Below are 18,296 nucleotides of genomic sequence, written 5' to 3' on the forward strand. Positions count from 1 at the left end.
CCCACTTGCCAGCCAGCCAGAAACTTGGTCTTCGCTTCCTCGAGTGTTTCCAACCCCCTCCCCAGGAAGATAGTTTGGGGGGCCTTGTGTGACGGATGGGACCACCCCTGGGAAGCTGGCCCTGCCCCAAGTGTCGTTGGAGTTTAATGACAGTTCCATTAAAATATAATTCACATACCACACGGTGTTTGCAGTACAGGCAGAGTTTTCAACCACCTCTATCTAGTTCCAGAACATTCTGTCACCCCAAAATGAAACTGCTTCCCCTTTAGCACCTACTCCCCAACGCTTTCCCTAGCCCCCGGCACCCACTAACCCACTTTCTGCCTATGGACTTGCCTGTTCTGGATAGTTCACGTGAATGGAATCACTCTGCGTGGCCACTAGTGTCTGGCTTCTCTCACGGAGTCTTGCGTGTCTAAGGCCCATCCACGTTGTAGCATGGGTCAGCGCTTCATTCCTGTTCACAGCGGAGTAATAATATTTCAGCGTGAGGATGGGCCACATTGTGTTCAGCTATTTACCCATGGATGGGCACTTGCTTGTGTCGACCTTTTGGCTGCTATATATCATTGCTGCTGTGGACATCAGTGCATGAGGGCTAGGTTTGGGAGGGTGCTGCCATCTGTGAGGGCATTTCCAGCAGTGACGTCACTGTGCCTCACAGCGCACTTGCCCATGTGGGCAGTCGCATCTGGAATGTGCTGTCAGGAGGCCTCCAGGCCCAGGAGTCTGGCCCTTCCAGAGCACAGGTTCAACCTCCACTCTGAGCTAGTGGGGAAACGGAAGTAGGAGCATAAGGGGACTGGTGGCAGCTTGAGCTGAGGCCCCCGGGCCCACTGTGGTCAGGCTCCTGAGTATCACTCCAGTGTCCTTTCTGCTTCCTTTCTCCACCCCCACTCTGATTGAGTGCCCCTAACTGTCCATGCTTGTTCCAGCCTCAGGGCCCTTACACTTGCTATGACCTCTGCCTGGAACATCATCACCCCAGATGTTCTCACCCTCCACATTGCCAGCCGACCCCAGACCAGGGGCTCCCCTCCCCGGGTCTCAGTTTTTCCAACTGAACCATAGGTGGTGTTAATTCCCCAAAGGAACAGACCCTCCAAGAAGGACTCTTTGTGGCTAATTGGGCTCAAATGCATAACCAGAGTCTAGCAGCCATTGTCTACAGAGGTCTGTCACCCAAGCTGCATATCAGGGAAAAGCCACAGACGAGGCTGCCAGCCGCCTGTATTATTCTCCTGCCACTGCCTGAGCTGGCCCTTACCAGAGAGCTCCTAGAATTGAAATTTGACCAATGGTCTGAAGACCTGCCCCATCCAATCTATATACATATAACCATAATATACAAATAGACGGAATGGCGGAACAACCCAACAACCGATCAACTGGTCGCTATGATGTGCACCAACCACCAGGGGCTGTGTGCGGAACATGGCAGGCGTTGGCCGAGGTGGGATGGTAGAGCAGGTGAGCGGGGTCGCCAGACCAAGGCAGGGTGCCGGTTGCTGTCATCGGGGCGAGCCTCTGGTGGTTATTGAAAATTCTTTGCTCCTGCATGCCATGGTCCTGCCCAGTGCCTGCACCTATGGCCAGTGCTGGCCCGCTCGCATCCGCTGCTGGCACCAGAGCTGCTGCTTGCACCCGCTGCTGGCACCCAGCGCTGGCCTGATTGCCTTGTGCCATCAGTGGGTGCGAGTGGCGGCTGCCAGGCCTGATTGCCCCTGACAGCTTCTCCACCTCCCCCTACTCCTGAGGGGTGATTGGCACAGCAGCCACCCTCGCACCTGCTGACGGCACAGGCCCCGCTCGCGCCTGCTGCTGGTGCTGGCCCCAATCGCTCTGCGCTGTCAGCAGGTGCAAGCCGAGTGGTGCTGTCAGTGTGTGGGAGCAGTGGCGGTGGGAGCGGGGCTGCTGGCAGAGAGGGACCTGGGGGCCACTGCAGGAGGGGCCGGGTGTGGAGGATGGGCCAAGACCCGCCCCTGTGCCCACTGCAGCCTCAAGGCTCACAGTTCCTTTCAAGGTACACTAATTTGTGCACTGGACCCCTAGTATTTGCATATTTATTGACTAACTATGCAGCCTACCAATTAGGACAGTGCTATATAGACCAATCAAAACTGAGCAAATTTGGAGTCCTCATTTGTATAGGAGTGGACCAATCAGGGAGACCGGGGTGGGGGTGGGGGACATTTGTCTCTATATAAGCCAGCCTCACCTCACCTCTGTTTCACAGAGTACCTGGCTATTTCCCCCCCTGTTTGTTAACTGAGCTGTAGTGCTTGATCTGGTTTATCTGAGCCATTCCCTCAGGGGAGCTGTTTTTACTGAATAAAGTCTCTCCTATGTCATCCCCCAAGTTGGGGACTCCTGATATTGAATTGGTAGCAGTGACCTTCGGTTGGTCAACAGTGGGGATACCTTCAGGTCTGAGTCTAAAGCTCTGGCCCTGGAGGCCAGGGCTGGGAAGTTCCAGGCTCCAGGGATTATTTCCTTGCATTTGTCATGTCAATTTAGTATGTTAGTCCACTCTTTCTGCCCACTATGCTCCTGTCCTTGGGCGTTTGGGGACTAGTGGGTAAATCAAGGCCAGACGAATGGATGAGGATAATGTCCAGGGAAGTGTCCCAAACACGTCTGCCTGGGGCTCAGACAGAACTGGGCTTTCATTCCAGTCTCCCTAATTAATGTTCACACTGTACCTTTGGGCAACTTGATTTATCTCTGTGAACCCCAGCTTCCTTCACACTAAACTGGGTATAATAATAGTTCTTGCCCCAAAGATGTTATTGGATTAATGAAGACTGCGAACAGAAATCTAAATTGTGCCCGGCTGGTGTGGCTCAGTGGTTGAGCGTCAACCCATGAACCAGGAGCTCGCCACTCTATACTCCGTCAGAGCAAATGCCCGGGTTGGGGGCTGGATCTCCAGTAGGGGGCGTGCAGGAGGCAGCCTTCAGTGACTTTTCTCTCATCACTGTTTCTCTCTCCCTCTCACTTCCCCTCTCTCAAATCAATAAAAACATACTTTTTTAAAAAAACAAATCTCTAAATTGTAGAACGGTGTCCTAATTATTGCGCGATGTCAATTTACAAAAAGAAATCCAGGTTCTGGATCCTCCCAAAGACGACCCAGTGTCGCCCAAACAACGGCTCTGCCCACCTCTCTTGACAGAGGAAGAGCCAATCAGAAAGCTGTATCTGCGCCCGTCCTTGTGCCTCCGGGGCCTCGCTGCTCCTGGGAGTTGTGGTTCCGAGGGCGCTTTTGCCGCCCTGGAGTCCCTTCGCAGCCGCCGTAGGCCTCGGAACTACAACTCCCAGCAGGCACGGGCAGCGCAGGCGCAGAGCGGGCGGGTAGCTGGGTCCTCGTGTGTCCGGCATGTCGGCGCTGCGCTGGGGCCGCGGCGCGGCTGGGCTCGGATGGGCCTTGTGGCCGGTGGGCCGCCCGGGCCTCCTGGCCGAGGAAGGTAACACAGGGGAGTCCCAGGGGCGACGTCGCGGCCGCTGCCACTCCCAACCCTTAGCACCCGGCCGTGACCTTTGGCTTTTCTGCCCTGGGATCTAGCTACAAAGCCACGACCTTTGCCTTCTGAGGTTCCGGGAAACGCATTAACGTGACCCCGCTTTCACCTGCCCTTGGCACACTCTTCTGACAGGGGTCTGCAGGACACTTTGACCTTTGACTCTTGGTTTCTTTTGGTGCCTTCTGAACCCCAGTTTGCTCTTGACATTTGAATTCGCTGTACCTTTGGTTCCAGGAACTCCATCCTTGATCCCTCACCGCAATTATCTTAGCGCGTGGGGTCCCCTTTAACTTTGAGCTTTTGTTTTCTTTCCATTGTGAGACCTCTGATCACTGACAGCTTCCACGGAAAATGTAGGGCTTCTTTGCCCCCGGATCCTGCAGTATCTGTCCATGTGAGCTCCCCCACCCCTCCCGGCTCCAGACCCCCTTTAACTTACCCCTCTCTCCCGCAGGGACCCTGGGTGGCCTATGGGGCTGCAGAAGGAGCTCGTCTGCCAGCCCTTGTGAACAGGACCGCCGGAGGGACTGGGGCCACGCCGAGCTGCTGGAGGGTGAGCGCTAGGGCTGGAGGCCTGCAGCCCCTTCACTGTCCCCTCTGCCAGGGGCCACCTCCCTGGTTTCTCACAGTGACCCCACAAGTAGGGATGTCAGTCTGTAAAACGGTGTAACTAATGTGGTCCCACCTCTCTGGTGGTCCTGAGGGCCCCCCATGAGGATGAAGCAGTGACCACTTGTAATGTCCTCCTTTCCCATACCCACCAGGTGCTCCCACTTTCCAGACAGCCGGCACCTGAAATTGTGGCTGGAGAGACTGGCCCAAGGCCACACGAAGCTGTATGGGCAGAGCCGGGATTAGAACCCTGACCTGATCCATGTTGCCCCAGCTGGGCTTTCTGAGTGGACACCCTGGTGGGATTGTTAACTTAGAAAGGCTTTCAAAGTGAGAGGCAACAAGTGTTTATTTGAGACCAATAAGAATAGCTATTTGGGAGTCATTAATTCAGGCAGAAACCCAAACTGTTTCAGTTGGGAGACAAAGGCAAAGGGTTTTCATGAGAAAGCGAAGGGGAACAGTTCCATCCATAGAAGGAAGGCATTGTTATTGGTGCAGGTTACATAACGAAGTGGCGCTAATTATACACAACATTTTAAATTTTTAGTCCGATGGCCATCAGTCCAGTAGTCATAATTATCTGCTTTCTTACTACCTTTACAAATAGTTTTTTGAAACACAAAGTTGCTTAGGCCCAGTCCAAAGGTTATCTTAGCCTGTTTACTTTTTTAAGTATATTTTCATTGATTTCAGAGAAAGGAAGGGAAAGGGAGCGAGGGATAGAAACATCATTGATGAGAGAGAATCATTGATCAGCTGCCTCATACAGGCCCCCAACTGTGGATCGATCCCGCAACCCGGGCATGTGCCCTGTCTGAGAATTGAACTGTGACCCCCTAGTTCATGGGTTGATGGTCAACCACTGAGCCATACTGGCCAGGCAGTCTTGTTCTGTTTCAACATTCCAAGGTTTGAAGTAAGAGATGTGCAAGGCAGCCCTGACTGGTTTGGCTCAGTGGATAGAGCGTCAGCCTGCAGACTCAAGGGTCCCAGGTTTGATTCTGGTTAAGGGCATGTACCTTGGTTGTGGGCACATCCCCAGTGGGGAGTGTGCAGGAGGCAGCTGATCGATGTTTCTCTCTCATCGATGTTTCTCTCTATCCCTCTCCCTTCCTCTCTGTGGAAAATCAATAAAATATATTTTAAAAAAGAGAGAGATGTGCAAGGCAGTTCCTTTGGGATGGCTGCTCCAGCTCCATTTTAAAGTGGCTCCTTTTTTTTTTTTTTTTTTGACATTTCCTCCCTTTTGTTCAAGATCTTTCCTTGAAAACATTGCTGGTCAACCATCATAAAGCAGCACTGATCAGTTATTAAAAGTATCATTGGTCCTTTGTTGTCAGGTGGCTCATTTTGGATATGTCATGCCATTGCTGGTTCCTCATCACCAGGAAGGCTCATTCCTGGCATGTCATGTCCCGTGCAGGGAAGGTAGTTTTTCAGGAGCCTCAGGACACATTTGAGCAATGAGCGCCAGAACAGAGGAAGGCTTTGCCATCATATTCCCCGCCCATATTTCTTTAAGGATAAACATCTGTAGTTTCTTGAGTTTCTCATATGAAGTCTCAGGCCTTAGTGATAGTTTCAAAACTTTGAACAACCATTATCAAAATGGTACCTTTATAACATCGAACTGTGCAAAACAGTGATCTAGAACAGCAAAAGTTTCTGTACAAACAAAATGCTAAGTCCAATATGAAGAATAGGTCTGAGCCGGGGTGATACCTGAGAGAAGTCAGCTGAAGATGTTAGAGAACCATGAGGTGTCAGTGGGCACTGTATTTAATCATTTGACTTGTGCCTGAATTTTATCTAGTTTTTTTCTTTATTTTACCAGAGGTGTTTTATCCAAGTACAACTAACAGAGGAAACCCCACCTTGCTCAGCTAGGATATGGTCAATAGCAGTTATAATTCACACAAGGGAACTTAAAGATTTTTTTTTTCCCGATTGGCTGTTGTTTTAGCAGTAGCTCTAGCAGTTTCCTCTAAGGTTTTGGATACGTTTCTTTTTATTTTTTATTTTTATTTTTTATTGATTTTTTACAGAGAGAAAGGGAGAGGGATAGAGAGTTAGAAACATGATGAGCGAGAAACATCGATCAGCTGCCTCCTGCACGCCCCCTACTGGGGATGTGCCCGCAACCAAGGTACATGCCCTTGATCGGAATCGAACCTAGGACCCTTGAGTCCGCAGGCCAACGCTCTATCCACTGAGCCAAACCGGTCAGGGCTGGATACGTTTCTAATAGTGTATATTTATTCATTGTAATACCTGCCCAAGGAAAAGTATTTTTCCAAATCTGGTACCTTCATTAGGGCTGACATGCCAGGTATTAAACCTGACTACGTATGTAAATAGTTGCATGTTTTGACTTGTGAAGTAGGTTTAAAGATGATGTCCCTTGTGGAGCTATCATCCCAGACGGAAATTAAGGGGAAACAAAATATATAATGAGTGCTTGGCCTCTCATTATTTGTGAGAAGTAAGGAAAAGGAAGGTGTGTAGATTATACAGGCCTGATCTGGAATCTTGGGTTAGTTGTCGACAACAGGTGTTGTCTTCTTCACTTCCTAGTAATTTTAAATTTCACATCCTCTTGGTTGAGCAGTCTGTTAGGTGCAAGAGTTTTCTTTAAATTGGGAAACATGAATCCAAAAGTCAACACCTTTAAATTTGGATTAGTTAAGAGTACCTGGCCCTACCTGGTTTGGCTCAGTGGATAGAGTGTCGGCCTGTGAACTGAAGGGTCCCAGATTCGATTCCAGTCACGGGCACATGCCAGGGTTGCAGGCTTCATCCTCAGTAGGGGGTGTGCAGAAGACAGGCAATCAATCAATCAGTGATTCTCTCTCATCATTGATGTTTCTATCTTTCTGCCTCTCCCTTCCTCTCTGAAATCAATTAGGTGTGTGTGTGTGTGTGTGTGTGTGTGTATCTGAAATTCTGGAGGAATCAAGTAGGAAGGAAAGGTAAATGTTTTAATTCTGCTTACAAAATTATAATTTACTAAATTGCAGGTTGGGGGGAGGGCTGGTCATAGCTACCTTAGAAGGAAAAAAATTCTTATATCTGGAAAACAAGGATAAAAAAACCCAGTCCTTATCAGTTCATTTATTCCCATGTTATTCTTATTGATCTTGATCTTTTTGTTAGCAGTTTTGTGAATCCAGTTTTTCTTTAAGAGTTCTGTAAATCTTCACTGTATTCAATGTTGTGATATGAAAGTTAATTAGAAATCTGTATCTTAGAGTGTCAGTCTTCTCCATAAATTTATCTGAAGAAGGAACATTTTTAGAACATTTTACCGGTCAGAGTAAAACAGTAACTGTCTGTAAATGACAAAATATATAAATTTTTATTTCAGAGAGGAAGGGAGAGGGGGAGAGGGATCAAAACATCAGTGATGAGAGAGAATCATTGATTGGCTGCTTCTTGCCACCCAGGTGGGTGCCTGACCGAGCATTGAACCACAACCTCCTGGTTCAACTCAACCACTGAGCCACGCCAGTTGGGCGACAAAAGATTTTTAACTGACCATGATTAAAGATCTCATGAGAGTTTACATACATACTTATACACATATAAATAATGCAACTGACTTAGTTATCCATTCCAATCTTAGTTAGCTTGGTCATATATAAAATTCTTTCCCCTCCCCCCCGAAAAACACTCATTTTAATGTTTTAAAAGACAGACAAAAAAATGATAGGCAGAGGGAGTCTAAATCCATTAGAACTAAGGCAGCAGTAACAAAAATGAACACAATATAATGATTTGACCTTATAAAGGAAATGACCAATTAAAATAAAATTTCACAAGTCTTCATGTTTGTAATTTATTAATGAACAAAATACCGAAAATACAATGTATGAATTTCCCCCTTAGTTTTATAATAAATTATCCAACCTCTACTTAATACATTTACTTTTTTAAAAATATATTTTTATTGATTTCAGAGAGGGAGAAAGAGATAGAAACATCAGTGATGAAAGAGAATCATTGATCGGCTGCCTCCTACAGGCCTCCTGGGGATCGAGCCCGAAACTGGGGCATGTGCCCAGGAATTGAACCTGGGACCTTTCAGTTCACAGGCTGACACTCTATCCACTTAGCCAACCTCTATTTAATACATTTACTTTTAAAAATTTATTTATTTACTTACTGATTTTAGAGAGAGAGAGAAAGGGCAGAAATTTATGATTTTTAAAATATAACTAAGATGAGCCCTAGCCAGTGGCTCAGTTGGTTGAAGCATTGTCCCGTGCACCAAAAGGTTGTGGGTTTGATTCCCAGTCAGGGCACATACTTAGGTTGTGGGTTCAATCCCCAGTTGGGGCGCATATGGGAGGCACCAATCTATGTTTTTCACATCAGTGTTTCTCTCCCTCCCCTCCCCCCGCCCCTTGCTCTCTCTCTTTAAAAATCAATAAAAACATATCCTTGGGTGAGGATTAAAAAGAACAACAAAAGAAATAGTTATGAGTAGTAAAATAGTAGAAAACAGTGAATGAATAAATATGATTTTTCATCAGTGGCCATTCATCATTTTACTTTTAGGAACCTATAAGAAATTGTCTTCTTTGAGTTTCAAATGTTCTAGTCAATCTAGTTGTTTCTTTTTTTTTTTTAAATACATTTTATTGATTTTTTACAGAGAGGAAGGGAGAGGGATCGAGAGTTAGAAACATCGATGAGAGAGAAACATCGATCAGCTGCCTCCTGCACATTCCCCACTGGGGATGTGCCCGCAACCAAGTTACATGCCCTTGGCCGGAATCGAACCAGTGACCCTTGAGTCAGCAGGCTGACGCTCTATCCACTGAGTCAAACTGGCTAGGGCAATCTAGTTGTTTCTTTTTTTTTTTTTTTTTTTTTAAATATATTTTATTGATTTTTTACAGAGAGGAAGGGAGAGAGATAGAGAGCTAGAAACATCGATGAGAGAGAAACATCGATCAGCTGCCTCCTGCACATCTCCTACTGGGGATGTGCCCACAACCCAGGTACATGCCCTTGACCGGAATCGAACCTGGGACCTTTCAGTCCGCAGGCTGACGCTCTATCCACTGAGCCATACCGGTTTCGGCTTAGTTGTTTCTTAACTTCCTCAATATCATCTTGAATTGTTGAAATAAGTGACTCTAGAGCAGTGGTTCTCAACCTTCCTAATGCCACAATCCTTTAATACAGTTCCTCATGTTGTGGTGACCCCCAACCATAAAATTATTTTCGTTGCTACTTCATAACTCTAATTTTGCTACTGTTATGAATCGTAATGTAAATATCTGATATGTAGGATGTAGTATTTAGGTGACCCCTGTGAAAGGGTCGTTCGACCCCCAAAGGGGTCGCGACCCACAGGTTGAGAACCGCTGCTCTAGAGAATCAAAGTTTTTTTCTGATCTGAGGTAACCAACAGTGGCCACGTTGAAGATTTCCCCATGAAGTCCTCTTTGAAAGTATGCATGATATGAGTTTCCATGGACTTTTTGTAGTCTTGTAGTATGAGTTTCATCCTGTTTTCACCACCATTTTATAGACATCTCCATTTACAACACTGGCCCATTCATAAAAAAAATGCCGATGGGTACATTAACTGGAAGATTATCTACTACTAGAGGCCTAGTGCATGAAATTCGTGCACGGGTAGGGTCCCTAGGCCTGGCTGGCAATCAGGGCCAATCTGTGGGGCGACTGGTGAGGTGATCGGGGAGGGGGGCCCCCTCACTGACACCTGCCTTGGCTGACCTGGGGCCTGCAGGCTGGGGACAGCTCCTGCATTGAGCGTCTGCCCCCTGGTGGTCAGTGTGCATCATAGTGACTAGTTGTTTCACTGTCTTTCCACTGGTTGGTCAATTTGCATATTAGGCTTTTTATTATATAGGATTTTTTGAGGAAAGTTAGCTGTGGGGATGCCCAGCTATTTGGAGCCGCAAAGCCCTGCACCACTTGGCTGTAGTAGAAGTAAAGCATGTGCTTCCTGATGTCATCGCTCGGGTCTCAGGCTACCCTTTGGTCCGCTGGAGTGTTGTCTAGATCCCCAGACCAGCTAGGGTACATGGCGGGAGCTCAACCTGTGGGAGCACAATGGGCCAAGAGGCACCTGCGATGCATCACAGCAAGCCCTTCATGCTGCTGACCCAACAGATGCTGCTGGGTGACTCAGAGGCTGTGTCTCTGCCTTGGAGGGGCTAACATTATTAAGATCCCTCCTCCACACACCCCTGCAACATCCACACTCCCTACACAACTTATACACCTTTTGAATATAACTTCTGCAACTTACACAAACCTGCAACATCCATGCACCTACAACTGTACACACCTGCAGCTTTACACACCTATTGTTTCTTACCCACCTAATTGTTTTTTGTAAAAACGAACAAAACAAAAATGTATTTAATTTATTCACCACAAGGACACAATTTAATTTAAAAAACAAACAGTGCTCACTTCGGCAGTACATATACTAAAATTGTAATGATACAGAGAAGATTAGCATGGCTCCTGCACAAGGATGACATGCAAATAAAAATAAAAAACAGAAACAAAACAAAATATTATACCACAGCTGAAGATAGAATCCTATACAGAAAGCAAGGCAAGGACAGACCATCCGGGCTCTTGGATAGAGAGCTGCTTTGTGTATGTGTATTGCAGGTACTTCTTTCTTCTTTTGTTTTTGTTTTCCTCACCCAAGGATATTTTTTCCATTGATTTTTTAAAATTTAAGTATTTTTTTTTAAATATATTTTATTGATTTTTTTACAGAGAGGAAGGGAGAGAGATAGAGAGTTAGAAACATCGATGAGAGAGAAACATTGATCAGCTGCCTCCTGCACATCTCCCACTGGGGATATGCCCGCAACCAAGGTACATGCCCTTGACCGGAATCGAACCCGGGACCTTTCAGTCCCCAGGCCGACGCTCTATCCACTGAGCCAAACCGGTTTCGGCTAAAATTTAAGTATTTTTAATTTATTTAAAATTTTTTTTTCAGTTACAGTTTATGTTCAATATTATTTTGTATTAGTTTCAGGTATACAGCATCCATTGATTTTTTATTTTTATTTTTAAAAATATTTTTATTGACTTCAGAGAGGAAGGGAGAGGGAGAGATAGAAACATCAATGATGAGAGAGAATCATTGATCGGCTGCCTCCTACACGCCCCCTACTGGGGATCGAGCCGCAAGCCGGGCATGTGCCCTTGACTGGAATCAAACCCAGGACCCTTCAGTCTGCAGGCCAATGTTCTATCTACTGAGCCAAACCAGCTAGGGCAGCATCCATGGATTTTTAGAGAGAGTGAATGGGAGGAAGGTGGAGGAGAGAGAAACATCTGTGTGAGAGAGACACATTAATTGTTTGCCTCCCGCAGGAGCCAGGGATCGAGTCTCCCAGCTCAGCTTAGATGTCCCCGTTCCCTCTCACATCTGCCTCATTTCTTCCTCGACATGTTCCACCCTGCAGGTCTCTCCTGTGTGTGTGATTCTCCTGAGTTTCAGCCACTCTGAGGGCCAAGTTTATGCTTGTCTTTTCATTTCCATGAATCCTTCTAGCGCCCCTTCTGTGTGCTGGCCTCCTACTCTGGGGCTTGATGTAATTAGAGGTGCAGACAGAAGATAAATGTAGTTGATCCACTGATTGCATATTTGCAAAGCAGTTAAAATTGATTCGCAAACCCAAATCAATTCTTGAGGAGTTTTCATGATCGTGTATAGACATGTGCAGAGCAGTGAGCATTGCAGTTTCCTGATGTGCGTGTACCACACTGAGGTGGAACCAAGGACGCTCTGCTTTATTTCAGTGCATCCTGTAAAGCAGTGGCCTTTTCAGGTGTACTTGGTGCCATGCTTTTACATTTTTGTGCTGTTTGTTGGTGATGTTGCTGTTTAAGTGGCATCAGGTGTAAAGCTGGGGTTCTGTCCATTGATCCTGAGCAGGAAGGCAGTGCTGTGCCTTTTGGAGAAAATGTTAGCTCACTTTGTTCAGATGTGAGTGATAGTGCTGTAGACTGTGAGCTTAATGTTACTGAATTAGCAATATACGTGAGATAAGGGCTCTTAAACAGAAACATATATAAAACAAGATGTGCTGATCAGCTGGCAGAAATGTGATTGGAAGCTCGCAGGAACCTTGTGTTTCCCCAGGAGCCGTGGCTCTGTATTTGCTAGTTCAGTGTCTTGGGAACTGTGACAACAGAACAGAGAACAGAGCTGCTGGTCCTGCAGAGCAGGGCTGGGCTGGGCATCCTTGGTGAGAGCCTTCGTGTCAGCACAAGCAGCAAGTGCAAAGGCCTGGAGGCCATTATGGCTGGAGCAGAGTGAGTGGTAGGGGCAGTGGGAGGCCATGGGGGCACCTGGGTAGCTTTTGAGAACAGAGCCCTGGGGATGTGCCAACAGAATGGACTTGGAGGGAGAGCGGTGTAGACATCCCTGGGGTTTTGGGCTGAGCACCTGGAAGACAGAGCTGTGGTGACAGATGCGGAGGGGACATCAGGAGCATGTATGGGAAGTTTAGTGCTCGGGGGATTGGGTGGAGAGGTGCTAAGTAGGTGAGTGGGGTGCATATGCTTAGAAGTCCAGGGACATGTGGGAGTTATCAGCAAATACATAGAAGGGAGGCCTCAAGAGCAGGTGAGACCAGCTGCCTCCTACCTCCTGGCTGGCAGGGTGTTTGGAGGGATTTGAACCAGGTTCCCCTGACATCCTTGCCCTTTGCCTCCCCACAGTGCTGGAGGCCAGAGTGCGGCAGCTGCAGGCCGACAGTGTTTCAGAGATGAGGGTGAAGCTGTTGGATGTGGCTCGAATCCCAGAGGCCGATGGCTCCCAGTCACCCAGGAAGGTGGAGGCAGGAAACGAGGGTGCTGCCCTGGGGCTCACCACCCGCTGGGCACAGAAGTTGCACAAGGAGAAGCTCGTGATGCAGAAGCGCAAGCAAAAGCTGGAGGAAAACCTGCAGAAGCAGGCCCGCAAGCATCAGCTGCGTGTGGAGCCCCAACTGCTGAATAGGCAGTTGGCAGGCTGGCTGCAGCGTTGGGAACGCAGCACCCCCAGGAGTCCCTGGGAGGAGCAGCTGGCCCAGCTGCTACAGGAGGCCCCTAAGAGGCTGAGCCGAGAGGAGCAGCATGATCAGGCGAATAGGCTCTCCAGGATGCGGTACGAGGCCCAGCAGCAGAGGCTTCTGGCCTTCTTGGAGTGCTGCGTGCTTGCGGACCAGCTGCCCCTCGCCCATCACGTGCTGGTCATGCATCACAGGAAGTCCCGGCAGCAGCGGGTACTCACCCTGCCCATGTACAACACCCTTCTGCTTGGCTGGGCTCGCAAGGTGAGCGGGGCTAGGTGGGCCAGAGGAAACCGGGTCACCACCTGTCACAGGTAGAGGTGAGGCTGGGGGGCGAAATTTGCCTGTGGCTGCACTTAGATTCTTATGCTTTTGTCTTTTAGACCCAAACTTCAAGTGCTTTGTTACTACTCTAATTCTTTTTTTTTAAATTATTTTTTTAATTTTTATTTTTATTTATTGCTTAAAGTATTACAAAGGGTATTACATATGTGTCCATTTTATCCCCCCGCCCTAGACAGTCCCCTAGCCTCCCCTATCCCCCAACTACTCTAATTCTTGTAGGCTTGTTGGATATAAATCTCATGTGGCCCTCCAAAGAAGTTTTGAAAATAACCAAAAAAGAAGGATGAAATCCTGCTCATGTTTTTGTGCGTTTCCTTCTGGTCCACTGGGCTAGGGCAAGGGGTTTAGAGCAGCCTGCAGGCCCTCACCAGGATAATGACTTCCCTGCTTTGGGTTTAGTTTGCTCCTTTTCTTTGTTTCCTGGGGTGGAAGGTTAGGTGATTGTCTTAAGACTCCTTTTTGAATACAGGCGTTCATAGCTATGGACTTCCCTCTGGGTGCTGCCTTAGCCGGCTTCTGTGTTTCTCCCTTTTCTTCATCTCTGAGTATTTCCAGTCCCCCTGCGATTCCTTCTTTGACTCTGGCTGTTCAGGAGAATGTTCTTCACATGCAGCTTCAATTTGAGGAACTGTAGGAAAATCTGTTACTGCTGAGGGGATAAAGGAGCCAGTTTGTGCAGATACATGCACCGACATGTGAGGGCATCTGTGATGGAGACGTCCATGTGCTTGACTGACGGACTAACAGCGAGGCCCAGGAGCAGCCTGGTGACTACCATCTGCCTCACTGTGCTATGACGTGGAGATGCCGACATCCCCCCAGGTGACAGTCAGCTGTGTTTTGCTTGCATCATTGTGGGAGATGTACTCAGTTCCTTGAGTTAGTTGAGATGAAGGGGTCATCCTCCAATCTGAGTCCATGAAGCTTCCAGCATTCCCAGCAGAGAGCACTGTTACAGCAGGATGTGTTTGATTAGCCTGGGCCATGACACTGCAGGGCTGCATGGCTTCCTTGGTTTCCTAAGTAATGTTTCTGGGTGGCCGGCATGTGTAGGATGGAACTTGGCGGTCATGCCACTCACTTCTTTTTTTTTTTTTTTAAGATTTTTTTTGATTTTTTACAGAGAGGAAGGGAGAGAGATAGAGAGTTAGAAACATCGATGAGAGAGAAACATCGATCAGCTGCCTCCTGCACATCTCCCACTGGGGATGTGCCCACAACCCAGGCACATGCCCTTGACCGGAATCGAACCTGGGACCCTTCAGTCTGCATGCCGATGCTCCATCCACTGAGCCAAACCGGTTTTGGCCATGCTACTCACTTCTTTATGAGCCTTAGCTTTCTCATCTGTAAGGTGGGGAACCGTTCTGCTAGTGTCTTGGGAGGAGTGAGGCACTGAACCTAGGACTTCCTCCATGTGTGTAGGAGAGGGGTGGGAGGGTATGTGAGATGTGTGTGTGTGTGTGCGTGTGTGTGTGTATGTGTGAATTCTTATCTTTATCTTTTTATTTTATTTTTTTAAATAATTCTTTAAGTGATATTTTAAAATGTGTTTTCACGTGGGTGATGGTACTACTAAAAGTGTTTTTGGAAGATGGGATAGATATGCTTCCTCTAGACCAGTGCAATCCAATTGGAAATATTCTTTTTTGTTTATTTTGTACTCCCATCTTCCCCTTTGGCAGCCATCAGCTTGTTCTCCATTTATGGGTTTCTTTCTGTTTTGTTTATCCAATTGTTTTGTTCTTTAGATTCCACATATAAGTAAGGTCATGCAGTATTTGTTTTTCTCTGTCTAATTTCACTTAGCATGACACCCTCTAGGACCATCCATGTTGTTACAAATGATAAAATTTCTTTTTTTTTTAATGACCAAGTAATATTCCATGGTATATATGTACCATATCTTTATCCAGTTTTCTAGCAATGAACACTTAGGTTGCTTCCATATCTTGGCTATTATAAATAATGTCGCTATGAATATGGGGGTGCATATGTCTTCTCATATATACTGCTAGTCTTTGGATTTCTTCAGATAAATACCCAGAAGTGGAATCGCTGGTTCATAAGGCAGTTCTAGTTTCATTTTTCGAGGAACCTTTATACTGTTTTCCATAGTGGCTACACCAGTTTGCAATCTCACCAACAGTGCATGAGCATTCTTTTTCTCTCCACATCCTTGCCAACACTTGGTATTTGTTGGTATATTGATGATAGCCATTCTATCAAGTATGAGGTGAGATCTCATTTTGGTTAATTTGCATTTTGCTGATGATTAGTGACATTGAGCATCTTTTCATGTCTATTGGCCATCTGTGTATTCTCTTTGGAGAAATGTCTATTCAGATCCTCTGCCAAATTTTTAATTGGATTGTTTGGTTTTGGGTGTTAAGTTGTATGAGTTCCATATATATTTTGGATATTAACCCTTTATTGGATGTATCATTGACTAATACATTTTCCCATTTAGTGGGTTGTTCTTTGTTTTGTTGATGGTTTCCTTTGCTGTGCAAAAACTTTTTAGCTTTTTTAAAAATAAATATTTTTATTGATTTCAGAGAGGAAGGAAGAGGGAGAGAGAAATAGAAATATCCATGATGAGAGAGAATCATTGATCGGCTGCCTCCTGCACGCCTACTAGGGATCGAACCCAAAACCCGGGTATATGTACTGGACCGGAATCGAACCCGAGACCTTTCTGTCTGCGGGCTGACGCTCTATTCACTGAGCCAAATCAGGTAGGACTTTTTTTTTTTTTTTTTTTAAAGAGAGAGGAAGGGAAAAGGTCAGAGAGAGAGAGAGAGAAAGAAACATCAATGCGAGAGCAAAACAGCGATCGGCTGCCTCCTACACACCATCTACTAGGGATCAAGCCCGCAACTTGGGCTTATGCCCCGACCGGGAATCAAACAGCAACCTTTCAGTGCAGAGGACAGCACCCAACCAACTGAGCCACACCGGCCAGGGCTCCCTTTGCTGTTTTTGCTATCAAACCCCACCCAGACCTTCTGGGGTTACTGAGACATCTAACTCAAATGTCAGTCCTGTTCAGGAGAGTCTAGGAACTTCAGTCTGTTTGACCAGTGTTTTTGCTTTCTCAAAGGTAGACTGTTGTTCAGCTCCCCAGCCCCATATATGCCCCTTCTTAACTAGGAGAAGGCTTTGTACTAAATGGGATATAAATGTTCACTAGTACCCCAAATTCCTACAAGAGCCTGTACCTCTTTCACATTTTTTGGTGTGGGTAGGCTTTACTTTCTCAGTGATGGCCTTGGGTACAACACAGAACTTCCAGAAACTTGACTGTGGTGTCTGGACCTTGAATTCTCTTCAGATTCACTGCTTATCCTTTCTGTTGTCGGTGATCCAGTAAAGCCTGCAAGGTTCTCTGCAGCAGAGGCAAATTTTCACAGGTTAACGTCATGTCATCAACATAATGAGTCCATTTCACAGGGGTCAGGAAGCAAAACAATGACTGTGCTGAGCCACCATTCCTAGGTGGGGCTAGGTAAATAGTCTTTTTTTTTTTTAATGTATTTTATTGATTTTTTTACAGAGAGGAAGGGAGAGGGATAGAGAGTTAGAAACATCAATGGGAGAGAAACATCAATCAGCTGCCTCCTGCACACCCCCTACTGGGGATGTGCCCGCAACCAAGGTACAAGCCCTTGACTGGAATCGAACCTGGGACCCTTCAGTTCACAGGCCGACACTCTATCCACTGAGCCAAACCGGTCAGGGCGGTAAATAGTCTTGAAGGAGCACTTGAAGGAATACTCCAAGTGGGAAACATTTTCCAGTAGTCTCTTTGTCACTGTGAGGGCATCAGCCTGACTGAGGACAGTATGAGTGGCAGTTGAATGAAGGCCGGCATAAATGCACTGCGGTGCATGAAGGAAAGCAAACTCAGAAATGGGGCTTCCAGGGAGCCTGGGTGTTTCAATTTACAGCCATTGTTGACTCCTCTTAGTTTCTCCCATTCAGGAGCAGACTGCTGCCATGTTGCAAGGATGTCAGGATGGCAAAAGTCTGGCAGTGAGGGGCCTTTTAAAAAAATTCTCAACCAAGGACATGCTTTTTTCATCGATTCTAGAGAGAGAGGAAGGGAGAGGGCAAGAGATTCTAGAGAGAGAAAAACATTGATATGAGAGGTAAACATTGATCAGCTGCCGCCCATATGCACCCTGACCAAAGATCGAACCTGCACCCTGGGTATGTGCCCCGACTGGGAATCCAACACGCGACCCTTCAGTGAACAGAACTGTGCTCTAACCACTGAGCAAGCTGGCCAGGGGAGGGGCCATTTTTATTGAAGCATAATAGACTTTATCCACATGCGCCACATGCTCATACTCAAGTTCAGTCCTATTAGTGTGTGCCTCAATTTTGACAATAGACATCCTACACCAGGACATCTCAGATTTCCGGGAATTTCATATACTTTCTGGAACACTTATAAATTACACTTATACAAATACAACACAAAATTTGTATTATTAAAATACAAATAAATAAAGTTATTATTATGTATTTGATAGTGCTTCCCAAATAAGCCTAATTGCTAGTAAAACTTAGCTCTTACTATTTTTTTAAAATATATTTTATTGATTTTTTACAGAGAGGAAGGGAGAGAGATAGAGAGTTAGAAACATCGATGAGAGAGAAACATCGATCAGCTGCCTCTTGCACATCTACTAGGGATGTGCCCGCAACCAAGGTACATGCCCTTGACCGGAATCGAACC

General features: G+C 46.6%; 1 protein-coding gene across 1 annotated transcript in view; it reads left to right on the plus strand.

The window, feature by feature from the left end:
- The first annotated feature begins 3,341 nt into the window (after positions 1–3,341).
- POLRMT (RNA polymerase mitochondrial) overlaps positions 3,342–18,296 on the plus strand; it is a 30,950-nt gene continuing 15,995 nt past the window's right edge. Inside the window, exons 1-3 of the mRNA XM_081091004.1 lie at positions 3,342–3,470; positions 3,982–4,080; positions 12,876–13,471. Coding sequence (XP_080947130.1) covers positions 3,383–3,470; positions 3,982–4,080; positions 12,876–13,471 — 783 coding nt within the window. The 5' untranslated portion in view covers positions 3,342–3,382. The remainder of the gene's footprint in view (positions 3,471–3,981; positions 4,081–12,875; positions 13,472–18,296) is intronic.

This window comes from Myotis nattereri (genome assembly GCF_964212035.1).
Source record: "Myotis nattereri genome assembly, chromosome: 5".
Taxonomy (NCBI): domain Eukaryota; kingdom Metazoa; phylum Chordata; class Mammalia; order Chiroptera; family Vespertilionidae; genus Myotis; species Myotis nattereri.